At 39.0% G+C, this 21,222-nt stretch overlaps 1 protein-coding gene across 4 annotated transcripts in view; it reads left to right on the forward strand.

Annotated features, from left to right (window-relative positions):
* Positions 1-21,222, forward strand: part of TADA2A (transcriptional adaptor 2A) — a 45,443-nt gene that overhangs the window by 3,037 nt on the left and 21,184 nt on the right. The window contains exons 3-7 of one of the 4 annotated variants that reach the window (XM_036837306.1): positions 7,250-7,356; positions 8,742-8,801; positions 17,511-17,602; positions 19,764-19,921; positions 20,885-20,973. In XM_036837306.1, coding sequence (XP_036693201.1) covers positions 7,250-7,356; positions 8,742-8,801; positions 17,511-17,602; positions 19,764-19,921; positions 20,885-20,973 — 506 coding nt within the window. The remainder of the gene's footprint in view (positions 1-7,249; positions 7,357-8,741; positions 8,802-17,510; positions 17,603-19,763; positions 19,922-20,884; positions 20,974-21,222) is intronic. The other 3 variants (XM_036837307.1, XM_036837308.1, XM_036837309.1) reach the window with 3 other exon arrangements.

Raw genomic sequence — 21,222 nt, forward strand, 5'->3', positions numbered from 1 at the left:
TTATATTGCTTTTGGCTGCGCCAGGTCTTAGTTGCAGCACGCGGGACCTTTTAGTTGTGGGACGCAGACTCTTAGTTGTGGCATGCATGCGGACCAGGGATTGAACCCGGGCCCCCTGCATTGGGAGCGCCGAGTCTTACTCACTGGACCACCAGGGAAGTCCCTCAGCAGTTTCTTAAAGGGGCTCTAATTTACTCTCTCATCAGACTCCCTATTTTTTTTTAGGACAGAATGGAGTCTTCCAATACATCTAGTTCAGATCTTTCATTTTTCACACAGAGAAAGAGCTTAAATGAATTGTCCCCATGCTGGGAGTATAAACTGAAACCACTCTCTTCCCCTTTTCAAAATAATTAAAAATTAAAAAAAAAAATTTTTTTTAATATTTTTTTATTTTTTTATTTTTTTAATGCTATTCTTGTCTGCTTACATTCTTTTTTTTAATGTATGTATGTATGTATGTATGTATGGCTGTGTTGGGTCTTCGTTTCTGTGCGAGGGCTTTCTCTAGTTGCGGCAAGCGGGGGCCACTCTTCATCGCGGTGCGCGGGCCTCTCACTATCGCGGCCTCTCTTGTTGCGGAGCACAGGCTCCAGACGCGCAGGCTCAGTAGTTGTGGCTCACGGGCCTAGTTGCTCCGCGGCATGTGGGATCCTCCCAGACCAGGGCTCGAACCCGCGTCCCCTGCATTGGCAGGCAGATTCCCAACCACTGCGCCACCAGGGAAGCCCATTTTTTTAATATTTTTAAGCTAAACTTTAAAAATTTTATTTGGAAATAATTTCAAACTTACAGGAAAGTTGGAAGAATAAGAATAGTACAAAGAATATCCATACACCTTTTGTAAACCTTTTACTCTATTTGCATAGTTCTCTATCTATAAATATACATATTTATTTACATATATATGTATTTATAAGTAGATATACATACCTCATATTTTTTTTTCAGAATCATTTGAGGCTTAGGGACATACATCATGGCCCCTAAGTACTTTAGTGTTTATTTCCTGAGACTAGGGCTATTCTCTTCTAACTTCAGTACATTCTAGCCTCAGTAGAGTTGCCAACTTTAGTAAGTATAACACTGATAAAATACTTTTATCTAACCTGCCATCTGTATTCCAGTTTTGTCAGCTGACTCAATAATGTCCTTGACGATGTGTTTTTTCTTTCCCATACAGGATACAGTCAAGGGTCAGGTCTTGCATTAAGTTGCTGTGTCTCTTTAGCCTCCTTTAAACTGAAACATGTCCACAGCCTTTGTCTTTAGTGATTGACGCTTTTGAAGAATACAGCCTGTTTCTCCCCTTTTTAAAACTAGAGGTGTCTCATTTGGGTTTGTCTGGTCTTGCTCTGTTCCTCATTAGCGATGTTAATTTTGAAAACCCAGTCAAGGTGTGCGTTTGAGTTCTTCACTGTTTAATGTCTATTTTTTCTCTTGCATCTAATAAGCAGCCCATAAGGAGACAGTTTCAGGCCATAAAATATCCTGTTCCTCATCAGAAGTTCTCCCTAGTTAACATCCATTGATGATTTTTGCCTGATCCAGTCTTTACTACGATGGTCGCAAAATGATTTTTTCCCCCGCATCCAGCACTCTCTCTATATTTACTAGTTAGCACTTAGCATTCTACTATAATCAAGAGACCTCCTGTTTCACTTATTTATTATAAGTATGCCCGCATGAATTCCTTTATTTTCAATGGTTTATAATTCATTATCATACTTACTTTGGTTCTCAGATTGTCCTAATTTGACCACTGTGAGCCCCTTCAAGCTGGCTCTTGCAACCTTGTGACATGCCCCTCCCCCCACCCCCATCGCTTTTTTGAGCATCTCGTTACTTTCTGGCATGGCTGCATGTTCGAGGTGCATCTTCTACCTCCCATGCCCCAGCCCTAGAATCAGCCACTTCTCTGAGGAGCCCTTGGTCCTTTTAGAAAGGAATGACATTAGAGACCAAGATATGGCCATTGCTTATTGCTACTAGAGTATCTTGGCATCTGGGCCTTTTTGGCCCACAGCGCTGGGAAATACATGGTAGGTATACGCTACGTACATATATACCAGTATATGTACATAGTCGCATATACATGCATATATCCATAGATGCACTTTCTTAGAAATCGTGAGTTCACACTGATAACCTCCAGTTCACCTTCCTAGGCTGTTTTCTTGTCCCCCCACCACCACCACATTCCTTGTTTGTGTGTCCTTTCCTCAGTGAAAACCCTGGCTCCCAGCATTAGCATGATTATTCATTTGCTCAGTCTTTTAATACATCCAGAATTATTTCAGAATTGCTCTGTGCATACCACTACATAACACAGACCCACTTCAACAAGTTCAGGATTTGTTTGCAATTCTCTGCATCACCCAAGACTGAAGGTCTGTTGTTAAATGTTCATAAGTTACTTGGATTGGTTCTTTTTTTCCCCTTCCTCATTGTGGCTGTGGTATTCCTTTGAAATACTTTTGGGTTCATCTGTTCGTTCTGCTTTCAGTTTTCCCTTCCCATATTTAGTGGTTTAATTTTCTAATTTGTAGAACATAAGTATGCTTCCAAAAGTCAAAGCTATGCAAAAAGGTATATTTGGAGAATTGTTGCTCCTTCCTAGGTCTCTTCCACTCCGTTCCGTTCCCCCTCCTCCAACCCTTCGTAGGTGTCCAACTTCATTGTTTTCTAGTTTATCTGTCCTTTATTTCTTTTTGCAAAGAAAAACAGATGTGTATATGCTTTTGCTTTTGTTTTCCCTAATTTTTTCCTGAAAAGGTAGCATACTATGTATGCTCTTTTGCACCTTGTTTTTTTCACTTAATAGTATCTCCTGGAAATACGATGCTACTTTATAGAGATTGTTATTTTTTTATAGTTGCATAGTACTCCATTATGTGAATGTACCATAGTTTGTTCAACTACTGTCCAGTGCTTGGACATCAAAGTAGTATTTTGCAGTTATAAACAATGTTCTAATGCATAACCTTATATTGTTGGAGGTGTATATTCAGGGTAAATTCCTAGAAGTGGGATTTCTAGGTCCAAAGATAAATGGATGCATTTATTTAGATACTGCTAAATTCCCTTCTATAGAAGTTGTGCCATTTTGCATTCCCACCAGCAATATATGAGGATGCCTATTTCCCCACAGTCTTCTTAAGAAAGTATATTATCAAGCTTTTGAAGTTTTGCCAATCTGATGGGTAAGAACTTATATCTCAGTGTAGATTTCTCTTATTATGAGTGAAGTTGAATGTCTTTTCATGTTTAAGGTCCATTTTATCTCTCTCTTTTTTTCCTAATTATCTCTTCGTGACTTTCATGGTAGGATTTTTGGTCTTTTTTTTTCCTCTCAATTTTTAAAAGTTCTTTCTATATTAAAGATGTTAGCCCTTTATCTGTGACATGTTTACAAGTATTTTCTTCTAGTTTATTTGCTTTTTAACTTTGCTTATGGTGTTTTTTGCCAAAAAAGAGCTTTTTGTTTGTTTTGTTTAGTCAAATTTATTACTTTTTTATTGCCTCTGAAGTTTGAATGATGGTAAAAAGTCTTTCCCTCCTAGGTTACAGAAAAGTTCTGGAATCCTTTGCGAAGGACAGTTTCGCTATGTGTATCAGAAACCCTCTGTACACTCAACAGTTCTAGTTCTAGGAAAATAGAAATCCTGAGGAACAAAATGTGAACTGTTACGTGTACAGGAACATTGATCTCAGCATTTGTTATAATAGTGAAAAATTGGAAACAACTTAAATATCCACCAATAGGAAACTGGTTAGATTAGTGGTTCTCAATCTTATGAGACCCAGTGATTTCTTTTTATAATGTTTTTAAAGCCCCTTTTACTATTTGGAAATGAAATACATAGATAATATAACATATCTATGCCCATGATTTCAAAGAGATAAAAATAATGCCCTAGGACTTCCCTGGTGGCACAGTGGTTAAGAAATCTGCCTGCGAATGCAGGAGACACGGGTTCAATCCCTGGTCCAGGAAGATCTCACATGCCACGGAGCAACTAAGCCCATGCGCCACAACTACTGAGCCTGTGCTGTAAGCCCGCGAGCCATAACCACTGAAGCCCGAGCGCCTAGAGCCCGTGCTCCGCAACAAGAGAAGCCACCACAATGAGAAGCCCACGCACCACAACGAAGAGTAGCCCCCACTCGCCACAACGAGATAAAGCCTGTGCACAGCAACGAAGACCCAACACAGCCAAAAATAAATAAATTAATTAATTAATTAATTTAAAAAAATAATAATGCCCTAACTATACTATAGAAGATAAATAAAAGAGAAGTAATTTGTAATAAAGAATGTAATTTATAATAATATGTATCAATATGTTTAGACATTACAGTGGAAAACATAATGCCTTTAGTCAGATGCTTGTACCCATAAGTCAAATCACTGAGCATATTACGACTACAAATGCACAGTGATTCATGTGTGTTGTATTGGTGACTCAAATACCACAAGCTTGAATAACTCTTAGTAAAGTTCTGAACAAAACAAGGTAAAATCTCCTCTTGACGTAATGCAGTTTCCTTCCTGGAAAATTCAATACATATTAAAACTGTCAAAAACATTTTGTTTTCTTTAGTATGGAATTATGTTCCAGGTCATGTAATTATGAGCAAGTTTTCACCTACTTGAACATCTGGTGGGACATTTGAAAGTTGTGCAGGAGACTGGCCAATTCTTTGTTGTGTAGGAATATCTTGAGTGTTGAAGGATATCTAGCACCCCTGATCCCAGCCTGCTAAGTGCCAGTAGTGCTCCCTAGTCACTGTGGCAACAAAAAAGCATCTCCTCAGATTTCCATAATGCCTTCCTAAGAGGCAGTTGAAAACCATTGGGTTCGATTAAATAGATATAATGGACTATTATTCATCCATTAAAAAGAGTGAGGAAGATCTATGTGTACCATCATGAAAGATGTTGACAATATATTATCAAGTGAAAAAACAGACTATAAAATGTGTGGTATCCCACTTTTGTTAAAATATACACACGTACGTAGAAGAAGGGCTGGAAATCAGAATGTTAATAGGGGATGACTTATACTTTATACTTTTTATTGTCTAAAATTTTTGAAACTATAAATTGGATTTTTACAAAATATATCTTTTTTTTTTAACATCTTTATTGGAGTATAATTGCTTTACAGTGGTGTGTTAGTTTCTGCTTTATAACAAAGTGAATCAGCTATACATACACATATATCCCCATATCTCCTCCTTCTTGTGTCTCCCTCCCATCCTCCCTATCCCACCCCTCTAGGTGGTCACAAAGCACCAAGCTGATCTCCCTGTGCTAAGCAGCTGCTTCCCAGTAGCTAGCTATTTTACATTTGGTAGTGTATATATGTCCATATTACTCTCTCACTTCGTCCCACCTTACCCTTTCCCCTCCCTGTGTCCTCAAGTCCATCCTCTACATCTGCGTCTTTATTCCTGTCCTGCCCCTAGGTTCTTCAGAACCTTTTTTTTTTTTTTTTTTTAGATTCTATATGTGTTAGCATACGGTATTTTTCTCTTTCTGACTTAGTTCACTCTGTATGACAGACTCTAGGTCCATCCACCTCACTACAAATAACTCACTTTCGTTTCTTTTTATGGCTGAGTAATATTCCATTGTATATATGTGCCACATCTTCTTTATCCATTCAACTGTCGATGGACACTTAGGTTGCTTCCATGCCCTGGCTATTGTAAACAGAGCTGCAATGAACATTGTGGTACATGACTCTTTTTGAATTATGGTTTTCTCAGAGTATATGCCCAGTAGTGGGATTGCTGGGTCGTATGGTAGTTCTATTTTTAGTTTTTTAAGGAACCTCCATAGTGTTCCCCATAGTGGCTGTATCAATTTACATTGTCACCAACAGTGCAGGAGGGTTCCCTTTTCTACACACCCTATCCAGCATTTATTGTTTGTAGATTTTTTGATGATGGCCATTCTGACTGGTGTGAGGTGATACCTCATTGTAGTTTTGATTTGCATTTCTCTAAAAAACAATTAACTTCTTGACATGAGGGTTTAAAAACTCTTTAGGTCAGTCATTGGCCAATTTTTTGTTGTTATTGTTGTTGAAGAAAGTTTGAGGAAAGAAAAGCAAGCTCACATCATTAAAAGAAAAGGATGTGAGGAAGAAGGTAACTCGGTAAAAATTGACATTTAATATAAAATAATTTTTGTTCTTCCATGTCAAAATTTTAAATGGGAGAAGTGGGGTAGTTGCTGTTCCACATGTTTATTTTGAAGCTACTGCCAGAAAGATTACCTTTCTTTCCTCTGTCATTTTTTTCTCCAGGTCTTCATTTAGAAGCAAAAGAAAAGAACAATAATCACCACTTACAGGAGGGAAAGGTGCCTTGAAGAGTGTTTCTTGGACTTTAGGAAGGAAAATGCTATTGCAGAATGTGAGAAATTCTGCCCCAGGCCAAACAGATTAAATCCCTTCTCTGCCTTCAGAGCCTGTTTTCTTAGACTTCTGTTGATCGCAGAGAACAGCTCTGCTAGGTTGCCCTGACTCAAGAGTGGCAGAGTTTGGGGCAGCCAAGGACACACATATCTGCATTTTTATGACTTTAGAGAGTTTGGATTGTACTCCTTGCCTTAATATTGCAGAGACAGTACTGTCATTGGAACTGGAGGAAGGTCTGCTCTGTTCTCTGCTTACCGTGGGAGAAAGGGAGGGAGCTGTCCTGGGTTTAACTCCCAACCCAAATATAAAGTAGTACATCCCAAGACATGTTTAAAGGGTTTTTCTTTACCAACTTTTTATTATGAAAAATTTCAAACTTATAGAAAGTTGAAAGAACAGTACGGCAATTATTGCCCATTACCCAGACCCAGCAGTTATTAACGTTTTGTCAGATTGGCTTTATCTATAACTATATATGTGTTATGTAGATATGTGACATTATTTTCCCCTGGGAAAATAAATTGTGGGCATTATGAAACTTCCAGTTAAAACTTGTGTTTGTAAATTTCTCTGCAGGGGCAATATCTACTTAAATGCTATTTAAAATAGTAGATATACTGTAGGTAGGAACAAAGCTGCCCTGAAATAAAAAGGAACATAATTTTTGTTTTTTCTTATTTGGAATGAGCTCATCTTGTCTCCATGAACTTTTCAGCACAGCTTACTACCTTGTGTAATCATTTGCAGATTTTCACCTTCTCGCATTTAAGATAATCATAAGGTGTTTTGAAGCTAGTATATTTTTCTTTTTGTTATAGATGATCCCTCTGATAAGCCACCTTGCCGAGGCTGCTCCTCCTACCTCATGGAGCCTTATATCAAGTGTGCTGAATGTGGGCCACCTCCTTTTTTCCTGTGCTTACAGGTAACTCTTTAAGGGGAGGCTTGCCTAGTTTTATGGATATAGTAAATTCAGAGATGACTATCAATTGCTCAGAAGGACCATACCTTATTAAGTCTATTTTTTCCAGTCAATATTCAATTACACATTTTACCAGTGAAAAATTGGGGAACAGAGCAGGATGGATGAGATAGACTGTTGAATATTCCACTTCCCTGTATCAACCTAATGCTGTTTTTACCAGTAAATTTCAAGTATTGGGACTACAGGATATAGAATTGGAGGATTATTCCTTTTGATAGCACCTATGACACTGTTTTTTGTCTTACTGAAGAGTGATGTTTGGGCAGGTGACAGACCAGGGAACAAACTATTCCGTCGATGATGGTAGTAGTAGCAATACTAATGATAAGTGCTGGGCTTCTCTGGTGGCTCAGTGGTTAAGAATCCGCCTGCCAATGCAGGGAACATGGGTTTGGGCCCTGGTTCTGGAAGATCCCACATGCCACAGAGCAACTAAGCCCGTGCGCCACAACTACTGGGCCCGCGCTCTAGAGCCCACTAGCCACAACTGCTGAGCCCGCGTGCCACAACTACTGAAGCCCATGCACCTAGAGCCCGTGCTCCGCAACAAGAGAAGCCACCGCAATGAGAAGCCCGCACCGCAACGAAGAGTAGCCCCCGCTCACCGCAACTAGAGAAAGCCCGCGTGCAGCAACGAAGACCCAATGCAGCCAAAAATAAATTTTTAAAAAATTGTTAAAAAAAAATACTAATGATAAGTGCTTACTCTGTGCCAGGCACTATCTTGAGTACTTTGCATGAATTAACCTTTAAATCATAACTGCAACCCTAGGAAGTAACTATGATTAGTATCACTATATCATAAAGGAAACTCAGGCAAAGAGAGGTTAAATAATTGGCTCAGGGTCACACAGCAAATACCATATTTTATCAGATCCAAGATGCTATTGATTAAAAGAAACATCCCAATTTCAGAAATGTTAAAGTGTAAAAATGGCTGATGGAAGTTGTAATATACTTTTTATTATAAGATGAATCCACATTTCAGTGTTTTAAAATATGAAATAATACATGTCTTAGAATTGCTGAAATAAGCTAAGAGCCAGGATTCAAATTTAGGCAGTCTGCTTCCAGGGCTTATGCTTTTATAAAAGGAGGAGTTGTCCTAGGAAAAAGTCTTTTTTTCAGATCATTGTTTTTCTCTATGAGGGCCATTGAAAGGCTGCGATCATGAACTTAACCTTCCTGTTGTGGCTGCAGACAAGACTAAATGAATTCTTAAAAACTCATCACAAGAGTAAAATACCCACAAGCCATCTTCTATCCTTTAAGAAAGCATTTCAAAACGTAGCTTTTTGGTAACTTAATTTTCCTTTCTTTTGCAGTGTTTCACTCGAGGATTTGAGTACAAGAAACATCAAAGTGATCATACTTACGAAATAATGGTAATGATGAAGTTGTAGGAATTTCCCTTCATTTTCAACTATTATACTGGGAATTAGTCTTTTTTTTCTTCATCTGCAAATATCTCACTTTTCTTTCGCCCACTTCTGGATTAGGTAATCATTGCGCAATAAGCTTTTTAGTATTTTATGGATCTTCTAAGGCATTTAAGTCCAAAAAATCATTTTATATACTCAGATTTTTGGTTTAAATTAGAAGGAAGTGCTTTTTGAGATTTACTAATATAAGGATCAGAGGTTTGTGGTTTTCTAAGTTCATTGATAAACATGTAGTAAATGTGTTGTCGCTGTGTTTGGCTAATGGTATTTTTATGTGGTTTGTGTGGGCAGTGGTGATATTTATATCTGGCACTCCACCTCCCCAGCCTTGGGGAAATTAGTTACCCTCGGAGAGTTAAGTTGTAAAATGGATGTAGGGTGAATAACATAGTAATATACAAAATCACTTTGAAGAGGTAGACTGACTTTTAGGCCAGAATAAGACTTGGCTGTAATTTGATGTTTGCCACCTCTAAAGAAGGAATGAGAGGCAGATGTTGGTAGTGTCCTTCCAATATCTGGCCAGAGGAACGGGCACTTTAATAAGCCAAAGTGAATATCTGGTATGCTTGACAGGTGTATATACAGTACCTTTGTCAGTTATCAGAGCCTAACTCCTAGTTCACCAAGTAGTTTTCTTACATTTGGCCTCCCATGTTGTTTTTCTTACAGAAAGGAATGCCGGTTGGGCATCTACTTGACAGTAATGTCACATCATGGGTTAATCCATTGATACATGTGTTAGTTTTCTCTTGCTGCCATAACAACTTAACCAAAAATGAAGGAGCTTAAGACAACACAAATTTATCATCTCACAATTCTGTTGGTCAGAAGACCATTAAGCTCAGTGGTTTGCTCCAGATTCTGTAAGGCTGAAATGAAAGTGTTGACCTGTCTGGGTTTTTATCTGGAGACCCTGCGGGAGAATCCACTTCCAGTCTACTTCCATTCTCATTCAAGATGTTGACAGAATTCACTGCCGGGAGGTTGTAGGACTGATGCTACCGTTTCCTTATTACTTGTTGGCCAGGGCTTACTCTTAGTCTCTAGAGGTTCCTGGCCTCCATTCTCAATATTCAAAGCCAGCAATGGCAGGGAGTCCTTGAGGGTTACTGATGAAATGCTTGGCGTCTCTCTGACCTCTCCTGGTTCATCTCTCCTGTGCTGAATCTCTCTGACTCTTCTGCCTCTCTCTTCTACTTTTAAGGGCTGTGTGATTATATTGGGCCCACCAGCATAATCTCCTTATTTTACAGTCAGTTGATTAGTACCTTAATCCCATTAGCATAGTCCCTTCACAGTAATATCTAGTTAGTGTTTGACTGAATAATCAGGGGACAGGAATCTTGGGGGCACTGGGGGACATCTTTGGAATTCTGTCTACCGCAGCGCTGTAGTATATCTACTTCAGTCTCTTAAAAGTTTAGAAAGGGTAACTCAGCATCTCCAAGTCTGATTATTTATGAAGTCTTATTTAAGTGAGTTTCTGGGCCTGTAATGCTGAGAGTCAGATCCTGGTCCATAATGAATTAGTCAAAGAAATGCTCCTTAGTAAGAGTTCTTGGCAGCCAGCTGTCTAGCCTTCCCCTGCCTCTTTCTAAACACCCTCAGTCTTCTGAGTAGTTTCTTCACTAATTATAAGATTTGGAATACATTTTTTAATATCAGACTTTGTTTTTTAGAGCAGTTACAGGTTCACAGCAAAATTGAGTGGAAAGTACAGAAATTTCTCTGCCCCTGCAAATGCATAACCTCCCCCATTATCAACATCCCCCACCAGAATTGTACATACGTTATCATTGACGAACCTACATTGACACCTCGTTATCACCCAAAGTCCATAGTTTACATTAGGGTTCACTCTTGGTGATATACATTCTATGGGTTTGTAGAAATATATAATGACGTGTACCCACCATTATAGTATCATACAGAGTAGTTTCATAGTCCTAAAAATCTTCTGTGTTCTGCTTGTTCATCCGTCCCTCCCCCCGGCTCTGGTAACTACTGATCTTCTTACAATCTCCATGGTTTTGCCTTGTCCAAAATGTCATATAGTTGGAATCATACAGCGTGTAGCCTTTTCAGATTGGCTTCTTTCACGAAGTAATATGTATTTATGTTTCCTCCATGTCTTTTCATGGCTTAATAGGTCATTTCTTTTTTAACACTGAATAATATTCTGTTGTCTGGATGTACCACAGTTTATTTATTCATCCACCTACTAAAGGACATCTTGGTTGCTTCCAAGTTTTGACAATTAAGAATAAAGCAGCTGTAAATATGCATGTGCAGGTTTTTCTATGGACATAAGTTTTCAACTCCTTTGGGTAAATACCAAGGAACATGGCTGCTGGATCACATGGTAAGAGTATGTTTAGTTTTGTAAGAAACTGTCAAACTGCCCAGAGTGGCTGTACCATTTTGCATTCCCACCAGCAATGAAAGAGAGTTCCTGTTGCTCCACATCCTCATCAGCATTTGGTGTTGTCAGTGTTCTGGATTTTGGCCATTCTGATAGGTATATAGTGCGATCTTGTTGTTTTAACTTGCATTTCTCTGACAACATATGATGTGGAACATCTTTTCATATGAATAATTTTTTTTCCCTTTTGTTAATTGCAAAATGAGTGAAGGGCTGGGGGAGAGTATGGTCAAAGTAGCTGTGGCTTTGAGTTCATTTCACCAGGGTTATCAGATCTTCAGAAAGTTGGCTTATTCTTCCCAAATTCACATAAGAATGCCTAGAACCAGAATACAAATTTATTCATTTGAATTGTGAAAATAATTCCTTAAAGGATAATTCAGTATAGTTTGGGTAGATTGAAGTTATCCACTGCCGGAAAGCTGACCATGAGCTTTCTTCAGCTGTTCTGGGCACCATCCCTTCTGCATAATGCTGACGGCACGAAGTTTCACTCCAAGTCCACCTAACTCTTCAGATTACATCATCCTTTTCTCACATATTCTACACCCATACAGACACATTTCAGAATTCTGTCCTTTATTTTGTAGAGCTTTTGGAGGTTACTAATACTCTCTTTATTCTGCTAGTCTTTATCTATTCCCAGATAAGGAAAAGAAGAATTTTTCCTTCCATAGGAATGATGACCAAATTTTGCTTTTCTACACATGAAGCCACTAAAAACTTGATTTTTTCTCTTTTTTTCTTTTTGCATATGAAGCCTCAGTAAACTTTAAATGGTTTTCAGTACTTTTGCCATCTCACAGTGCTGTATTTTTGGAATTTACTCATGCTGTAGTGGGTGGTGCATTAATCAAGATTTCTGAGTTCTTTGCCTATTTTTGTCTTATAATTCTTAGAACCTTGAACAAGTCAAGGCACCTCTTTCAGCCACACCCTTTATACCAGTGATTCTTAAACTTTAGTGCATAAGAATCACCTGGGAGATTCTTAAAATTATAGATTCCTACGCCTCACTGTTAGAAATTCTGGTTCGGTAGGGCCAAGATTGGGTCCAGAAATTGAATAATATTGATTCAACTTTAAGAAAAACTGACTTATGCCCATTTATTTTTTGGTGTAGAAAGTCTTTCTGGTTTATCTCACAGTAAAGTTGGTGAGGACTAATTAATATTCTAAAATACACTTTTAGAAATAACAGGCTTTTCAGCTATGAGTTGTCATATTTACCTGTATTTATGGTACTTCCCAGATTGTGTGATTATTTTGAATTTAATACAGACATAGATTCTGAAATTTCTCTTTCCGATCTCGTATCCGAAATACCTCATGTGAGGCATATTCCTAGTATGTGCTCAGATAAAATGTATTGCTTATTAGTAATGTAATTTCACAGATCACAGATTTTTTTTGCCATTAACAAAAGATAGAACAATTTCTAAACGCCTGTGTGATCTGAGGATGTCTTGTGTCACTTTTTTTTTTTAACGTATAGTAAATTTCAAGCATATACTAAAATACAGAAAATGGTGTTTCAGTTATCTGTTGCCCCCTAACAGCTGCCTCAAAACTTCATGGTTTAGGGACTTCCCTGGTGGCGCAGTGGTTAAGAATCCGCCTACCAATGCAGGGGACACGGGTTCGAGCTCTGGTCCGGGAAGATCCCACATGCCGTGGAGCAACTAAGTCCGTGCGCCACAACTACCGAGCCTGTGCTCTAGAGGCCACGAGCCATAACTGCTGAGCCCACGTGCCGCAACTACTGAAGCCCGCGCATCTAGAGCCCGTGCTCCTCAACAAAGAGAAGCCACCGCAATGAGAAGCCCGCGCACCGCAAGGAAGAGTAGCCCCCGCTCACCACAACTAGAGAAAGCCCGCGCGCAGCAACGAAGACCCAACACAGCCAAAGATAAATTAATTAACAAACAAACAAACAAAAAAGCTTCGTGGTTTAAAATAACAACCATTTTATTATCTCTCACAGTTTTGTGGGTCAGGAATTCAGATTGGCACCATGAGAGTAGCTTTCATTGGTTCTACATGGTGTGCTGGGAATGGAAGTCCAAGGGGTTTTTTTCACTTTTAGCATCTCAGAATGGCTTGAATTGGTTGAACTGGAACATCTTAACTGCCTGAGGCCTTTGGTTCCTCTCCAGGTAGCCTTAGGGCCTCTCCCTCTCCATGTGGCCTCTCCACGTGGTCTTTCCAGAAAGGAGGCTAGAATTCTTATGTGGTGGTTCAGGGCTCCCAAAGGCGAAAAAGTAGAAGCTGCCAGGCCTTCTTAAGCAAGTCACAGGTTCAGCCCATATTAAATGGGAAAGGACCACATGAAGATGTGAATTCTAGAAGTTCGTTGGGAGACACCATTGTAATCGCTACCACATATAGTGTAATAAATTCCCATATACCTGTCACTAGTTCTTAAAATTACCAACTCATACCCTATCTTGTTTCATCTAAACCTGTACCCCTCCAGCTTATCTTAAAACAAATCCCCTAGATATCGTATCATTTCATCTGTAAATGTCTCATTAGGTCACTCTAAAATTTTAAAGTAACTCAGGTCACTTTTCACATTTCTCCAATCATCTCAAAAAAGCTTTTAAAAAAAATCTCTGCTCTCTTCTCCACACCTGAAACAATCACTATTCTGATTTTTATCACCATAGATCAGTTTCGCATATTCTAGAACTGCATATAAATGGATTCATTCTGTATGTACTCTTGTTTCTGGTTTCTTTCATTCAGTATGTTTTTGAGATTTATTCAAGTTGTATATAATAATAGTTCATTCTTTTTTGTTACTGAGTAATATTTCATGGTATGAATATAGCACAGTTTGTTTATCCATTCTCCTGTTGATAGAAACTGGGCTTTGCCTAGTTTGGGGCTATTAAGAATAAAGCTGCTGTGAGGGACTTACCTGGTGGTCCAGTGGTTGAGATTTCGCCTTCCAATACAGGGAGTCTCGTCGGAGAGCTAAAATCCAACATGCTTCAGGGCCAAAAAACCAAAACATAAAACAGAAGCCATGTTGTACCAAATTCAATGAAGACTTTAAAAATGGTCCACATCGGGACTTCCCTGGCGGTCCAATGGTTAAGGCTTCACCCTCCAACGCAGGGGCTGTGGGTTTGATCCCCTCAGGGAGCTAAGATCCCACATGCCTCATGGCCAAAAAAATCAAAACATAAAACAGAAGCAATATTGTAACAAATTCAATAAAGACTTTTAAAATGGTCCACATCAAAAAAAAAAAGGGACTTCCCTGGTGGTGCAGTGGTTAAGAATCTGCCTGCCAGTGCAGGGTACACGGGTTTGAGCCCTGGTCCGGGAAGATCCCACATGCCGCAGAGCAACTAAGCCTGTGCACCACAACTGCTGAGCCCGTGCTCTAGAGCCCGCGAGCCACAACTACTAATCCCGCATGCCACAGCTACTGAAGCCCGCGTGTCTAGAGCCTGTGCTCTGCAACAAGAGAAGCCACTGTGATGAGAAGCCCACGCACTGCAACGAAGAGTAGCCCCCGCTCGCCGCAACTAGAGAAAGCCCGCGCAGCAACGAAGACCCAATGCAGCCAAAAAATAAATACATAAATAAATTAATTTTTAAAAAATACTTTAAAAAAGAAAAAAAAGAATAAAGCTGCTTTGAACATTTTTGTATAAGGCTTTCTATGGACATATATTTTCGTTTTTCTTGGGTAAACACTTAGGAGTGGAATTGCTGGGTCATAAAATAAATGATTATTTAACTTTTAAGAAACTGTCAAAAAGTTCCCTTAAATGGTTGTATCACTTTACACCTCAGCCAGCAGTGTATGAGAGTTCTGATTGCTCCACATGCTTGCCAAGTTTTGTTATTGTCATTTTCTTCATCCTAGTATTCTAGTGGGTTTCATGAATGTGTAGTGGTATCATCATTTTTCTTTTACCTTTTACAGTGCTATTTGGAATTCAGATATGGTCCATACATTCCAATTGATTACCTCATATATTTATCCTGTGGGTTCTCCCTCTCCCTCCCCTCCTTCCCTCACTCTTTCTCTTGTTTCATATAGTTTGATTGTTTAAAAACCTGGGTTTATCTTATAGATGTTAGTGCAGTCTAGATTTTGCTGATTAACGTGTTCCTCTGACTTCTGTGTTTCCTACAAATTAGTAGTTAATATATACTGGCTATATCAGATTCATTCATGATCATTGTTTAGATCTTTTCTTCTGGGATTGCAAAATACATAGTTATCTTTCAATTCTATCACTCCTTTTAATTTATGAGATTAAATAATTCTATAAAAAGAAATTTCATTATCTATGTGGTCACCCTGAGGTAAAGTTTGTACAGAGGGCAGGATAAATTATTTCCATTATTTACTAGTTTTGAAAGTATGAGTTGGTTCCCTGGCATCCTCTAGATATTTAGAATGTTTAATGTGTTTTAATCCTTTGCAGTTATTTTTAATGCTCAGATGTTCCATTTTTGGTCAGTGGGAGCCTCTACAAGTTGACCTCTGAATCCTTTTGACAGGACTCTTTTAGTCTTTGAGAGTTCTTTGCTTTCCAGTGTAACAAAATGTTCCAGTCTCATCTTGTACATTTCCTACCCAAACCTGGAATTGCCTTTTTCTTCAAGGAGCCCTGGTTCCTTTAGTGGGAAATTGTATTTAGAGACCACATACTGGGTACTAGAAGTGTTAATTGCTGCTGGGTTAGTCATTTTTTCTAGACCTTTTCATTGAACAGTGATAGGAATTTTTAAAATTTCTTGTACAATTTTTAAAGGTTACACATCATTTACAGTTATTACAAAATATTAGCTATGTTTCCTATGTTGTACAATACATCCTTGTAGCCTCTCTTACACCCAGTAGTTTGTACCTCCCACTCCTCCACCCCTGTATTGTGCCCCCCTCTCCCCCACCGGTAATCACTAGTTCTCTATATAGGAAATTATTGTTTTAAGACAAATACATCATGAGTTCATACTAAAACTTCCTTTTTTAAAAAATTTATTTATTAATTAATTTATATATATATTTTTTGGCCGCGTTGGGTCTTCATTGCTGCGCGTGGGCTTTCTCTAGGTACAGCGAGTGGGGGCTATTCTTCGTTGCGGTTCCCGGGCTTCTCATTGCAGTGGCTTCTCTTGTTGCGGAGCATGGGCTCTAGGCATGCGGGCTTCAGTAGTTGTGGCACGCAGACTCAGTAGTTGTGGCTTGCGGGCTCTAGAGCGCAGGCTCAGTAGTTGTGACGCACGGGCTTAGTTGCTCCGCAGCATGTGGGATCTTCCTGGACCGGGGCTTGAACGCATGTCCCCTGCATTGGCAGGTGGATTCTTAACCACTGCGCCACCAGGGAAGTCCCCATACTAAAACTTTCAATTCAAATAACAAGACTACACGGTTTTACATAGCCTCATAGATCTTACGTCTCTTTTTTTTCCCCAAGCTCCAAGTCCCACTGTGCAGTGACACCAATACAGTTACTTATTTGCTTTACCCCACAGCATATCAACATATAATAATCTCAGAATAACGGTATCAACAGTACTTGAAAACAGTTTAAGATTTTTTTGGCAGTTCCTTTTACTTTTAAGGTATATTCTACTAGAAATATATAGTCAAGTTACTGTGTTTTAAAGTCACTTGGGATTGTTTCTTCCTGTGTGATTACGCCTTAAAATTAATTCATGGGTTTATTTGTTACATTTTGCTTTTGATTCTTCTGATTTTAAAATTTAATAGTTAATGTACAATATTTATGTTTTCAAAGTCAAGTCTACAAACAAGGAATATTCAGAGAGGTCCAGCTTCTATCCTTGTCCTTTCCACCCTATTTCCTCCCTCCCTCCCCCATAGGTAACCTGGGTTTTAATATATGATTTATTCTTGCATTTTAAATGATAGAAATATACATATTTGTATTCCTATCTTTCTTAGCTAAATGGGAACATACTATAATACTTATCTCTACCTTTTTGCTAAGTTTAAAAAACATATATTTCTGCCTGAGTTACAGTGGCATTTATGGTTGATAATATTTTTTGTAGACTCTTGTAGCTAATGGTGGAAATAGAGGTGGCGGGGTGTGGACAGCTAATAAGAATGTACTTTAGGCACCTCTCAATACCATGAGAATGACAGCCATTTGACTATAATTAAGATTATCTTTGGGGTTGCCGGGTTCCATTTCTGTGTCTGTTCTTAGGCCAAACTTTTTCTTCCTTAGACCTCAGATTTTCCTGTTCTTGACCCCAGCTGGACTGCTCAAGAAGAAATGGCCCTTTTAGAAGCTGTGATGGACTGTGGCTTTGGAAATTGGTAAGAGCTTGGGAGTAAGGGTTCTCCTGCGCTAGTGGGCTCCAAAAAGAAGGTGCTGTTGAAGGTAAAAGGAAGAGCCTCAGAAAAAGGAGTTTGGGGGCCATATGTTGCTTTTCTATTGACCCGTGACTTAGAGACAAGTCCTCTTCCCCTCTGCACATTATTTTCCAAGGCCTAAATGCCTCACAGGGCTATGAGATGTTCAGTGGTCCATGACTGACAGCTCTAAAGGGCTGCTTTGGACATATCCACACAAGGAAGGTTGGTTATTCCTTTCTGAATAGTGGGGAAGTTTAGACTTATTAGTTATTGCTCCTTTCTGATTTCTGAATTCTTCTTGGCTGTAGATGCCCTCGTCATTTAAGTGAGTCAGACTTTAGACAGCCATGGCTTACCTGAGATTCAAGTTTGACAGACTGCCTATCCTCATTCCCTGTTTTTAGCTTGTAGATACCTGCAAGAACTGAATAGCACTCATGGCTGTTGCCATGTGAGGTGACACTGCTTACTAATAATACCACCACTTTCATTTTTACCTTTTGGGAGTACTTTCACACCGATGATTTCATTTTGTGAACTAGATAGCAGAGGCATTTTTAAATATATTTTGTTCATGAAGAATCTGAAGCTTAGGGAGTTAAAATGACTTCTTATGACCACACAGTTTATTAGTGAAGGGCCCTTAACTAGCTCTTCCCTGTCCTGACTTCCTAGTGTATATAATCTATCCTGATGTTAATAGAATATACTGTGCTGCCTCTCTTACGTCCAGGGCCTTGAAGAAGGAGAGTTGAGTTCAGTTCACATTTTGCTTGTATCCATTCATTCAACATTTATTAAGTATCATAAAATACTGTTTACTATGGGAATACAAAAAAAGATAGAAAAAGTGATCATTCGCTTCCTAGTCAAGAAGCTTATAGTCTAGTAGGGGAAGCAAAATATATGTGCAGATGATTGAAGTACACAAAGCAGAGCATAGTAATGCCTTAGGAGAAAGACAAGTGAAGTACTGTGGAAGAGAGAAGCTGAGAGCAGACTTGGAGAGATTTCACCTCTACCTTTCCATCATCTGGGCCAGGAGTCAGAGGTCTTAAGTAAAAATCAAGTGGCTTTGTCACTTAGGTGCTTTGTGTTCTTAAGCAAGTTTCTTAATCTCTTTGGGCCTCATTTTTTCATCTGTGAAATTGAGATAGTAAATACACTACACAGTTAATACTAGGATTTATTTAAATTATGTTGTGAATATTTCTAGCTGAGAGCTTGGTCTGTCGTGAGAGCTCTAGTAAAGAAATGTTTGTTCATGTGAGGTGTTTTTTTTTTGTTTTTTTTTTAATAAATTTATTTATTTATTTATTTATGGCTGTGTTGGGTCTTCGTTTCTGTGCAAGGACTTTCTCTAGTTGCGGCAAGCAGGGGTCACTCTTCATCGCAGTGCGCGGGCCTCGCACTATCGCGGCCTCTCTTGCTGCGGAGCACAGGCTCCAGACGCGCAGGCTCAGCAATTGTGGCTCACGGGCCTAGTCGCTCCGCGGCATGTGGGATCTTCCCAGACCAGGGCTCGAACCCGTGTCCCCTGCATTGGCAGGCAGACTCTCAACCACTGCGCCACCAGGGAAGCCCGTGTGAAGTGTTTTGTAAACTAGAAAACGTGAATATAAAACTACTCTTATGTACATTTTCAATGTTCTGAAGTGGCTTATTATTATTTATAGCAATTCTTTCGGTGGAGCCTAGCTTACATATTTTCTAGTGGTCTTCCTTTCTTTTGGTAGAAAGGAAAGGGCTTTTTATTTTTGTATTTTTTTGGCCATGCTGTACGGCATGTAGGATCTCCGTTTCCCAATCAGGGATCGAACCCGCACCCCCTGCATTGGAAGGGCGGAGTCTTAACCACTGGACTGCCAGGGAAGTCCAGGAAAGGGCTTTTTAAATATTGTTTCTGTATCTCAGAATAGCAGGATTTGGGACATCAGATTGCACCAGTACTATGTTTATATTTGTCTCAATGTTCTGCTGATAGCTCCATGATATCAGTTTGGAGGTGTCAAGTTCCAGACATTATATAGGTAGAACTTAAAATATGGAAAGAACAAACCATGCTTTGACCATTATGTATAAATGAAAGCGCTACTTCCTCCTCTCCTTTTCCACACTCTAGGCAGGATGTAGCCAATCAAATGTGCACCAAGACCAAGGAGGAGTGTGAGAAGCACTACATGAAGCATTTCATCAATAACCCTCTGTTTGCATCTACCCTGCTAAACCTGAAGCAAGCAGAGGAGGCAAAGACTGCTGACACAGCCATTCCATTTCACTGTAAGTACCTCCCTGTATCAGTAAGAGAGCCCAGTATTCAGCTCATTATAATTAATCATCTCAGTGTTAAGTCCAAGAAGCAATTTGTTATTTTTGTTCACTTGGTTGTGGTAATAATAGCGAACTTTTCGTTTTCTTTTTTTTAAATCTCATGTGACTTAGGGACTCATGGGTCTTCTAACAAAACATAACCAAACCCATGATGAATTATAAATGGACATCTTTTCTGAATGACTCCCAGAGCACGAGTAATGAAATATGAATGTTTTTCTTTCCTCGCCTCTTTCCTCCTACTCTCTGGAAACAGTTTCATAGGTGACTAACTCAGAACCTGATGATACCTCCTATTTGGATAGCCCTTTGGATGTTAGCACTTTGTTCTCAAATGCCTTAGACCATTTCTTCCTCATGGCAACCCAGTGAGACAGGCAGAGCAAGTGCTTTTGTTTTGCACACAAGGAAACTGAGATTCAGAAAGGTTAAATAATTTGTACAAGGTCATGGGACTAGTGGATGTTACAGTAGAGCCTGGACTCAATTCTGGCTTATTCCAAATCCAGTGGGGTTTTTTGCCTGTCGTTGGATGGGATTTGTAAATTGAGATTGGTCCTAAGGGGTAAGGGAGCTGAAGCAGACAGGGTAAATACTTAAGTTCTGTAATACTGAAGAAAAGATCCTTGATTTTCTTTCATATTAGGAAAGCAAAAATAAGAGGGAATTTCTGTATTTACTTAGAGGATTCCCTAAGTCTTAGTTTCCTTTTCAAGAAATCAGTTTGTTTCCATTAATACTTTATCTTTTTTTACTTTTTCTTTATAAAAATCTCTTGCATTTTATTTATCCTCTCAGATGCTGTCTTTCTCCAAACAAAAATATTTCAGAGTCTAAATGAGGACTTTCTTTGTGTCACTTTTTTTATGCTAGTATTTTATTAAGTAACTAAGAAAAACTAAATTCTTTCAGCTACAGATGACCCTCCCAGACCTACCTTTGACTCCTTGCTTTCTCGGGACATGGCAGGATACATGCCAGCTCGAGCAGATTTCATTGAGGTAAGGGAAACTTGTTTTTGTTTAGGATGAGGCTATATCTCTTACCTATAGGTTCCATACCACTAAAAAGAGATTTTCATAGCACTGTAACTTGTCGAGCCACATTTTCTCCATTTGAGTGCCTTTTTCTCATTTGTAAATATTTCTTTTAGAAAGGTAAAAGTTCTTCAGAGCAAAAACTTATTTCTTTTTTTTTTTTAATTTATTTATTTTATTTTGTTTATTTTTATTTCTAGCTGCGTTGGGTCT

This window comes from Balaenoptera musculus, chromosome 20 (genome assembly GCF_009873245.2).
Source record: "Balaenoptera musculus isolate JJ_BM4_2016_0621 chromosome 20, mBalMus1.pri.v3, whole genome shotgun sequence".
NCBI classification, from domain to species: Eukaryota; Metazoa; Chordata; class Mammalia; order Artiodactyla; family Balaenopteridae; genus Balaenoptera; species Balaenoptera musculus.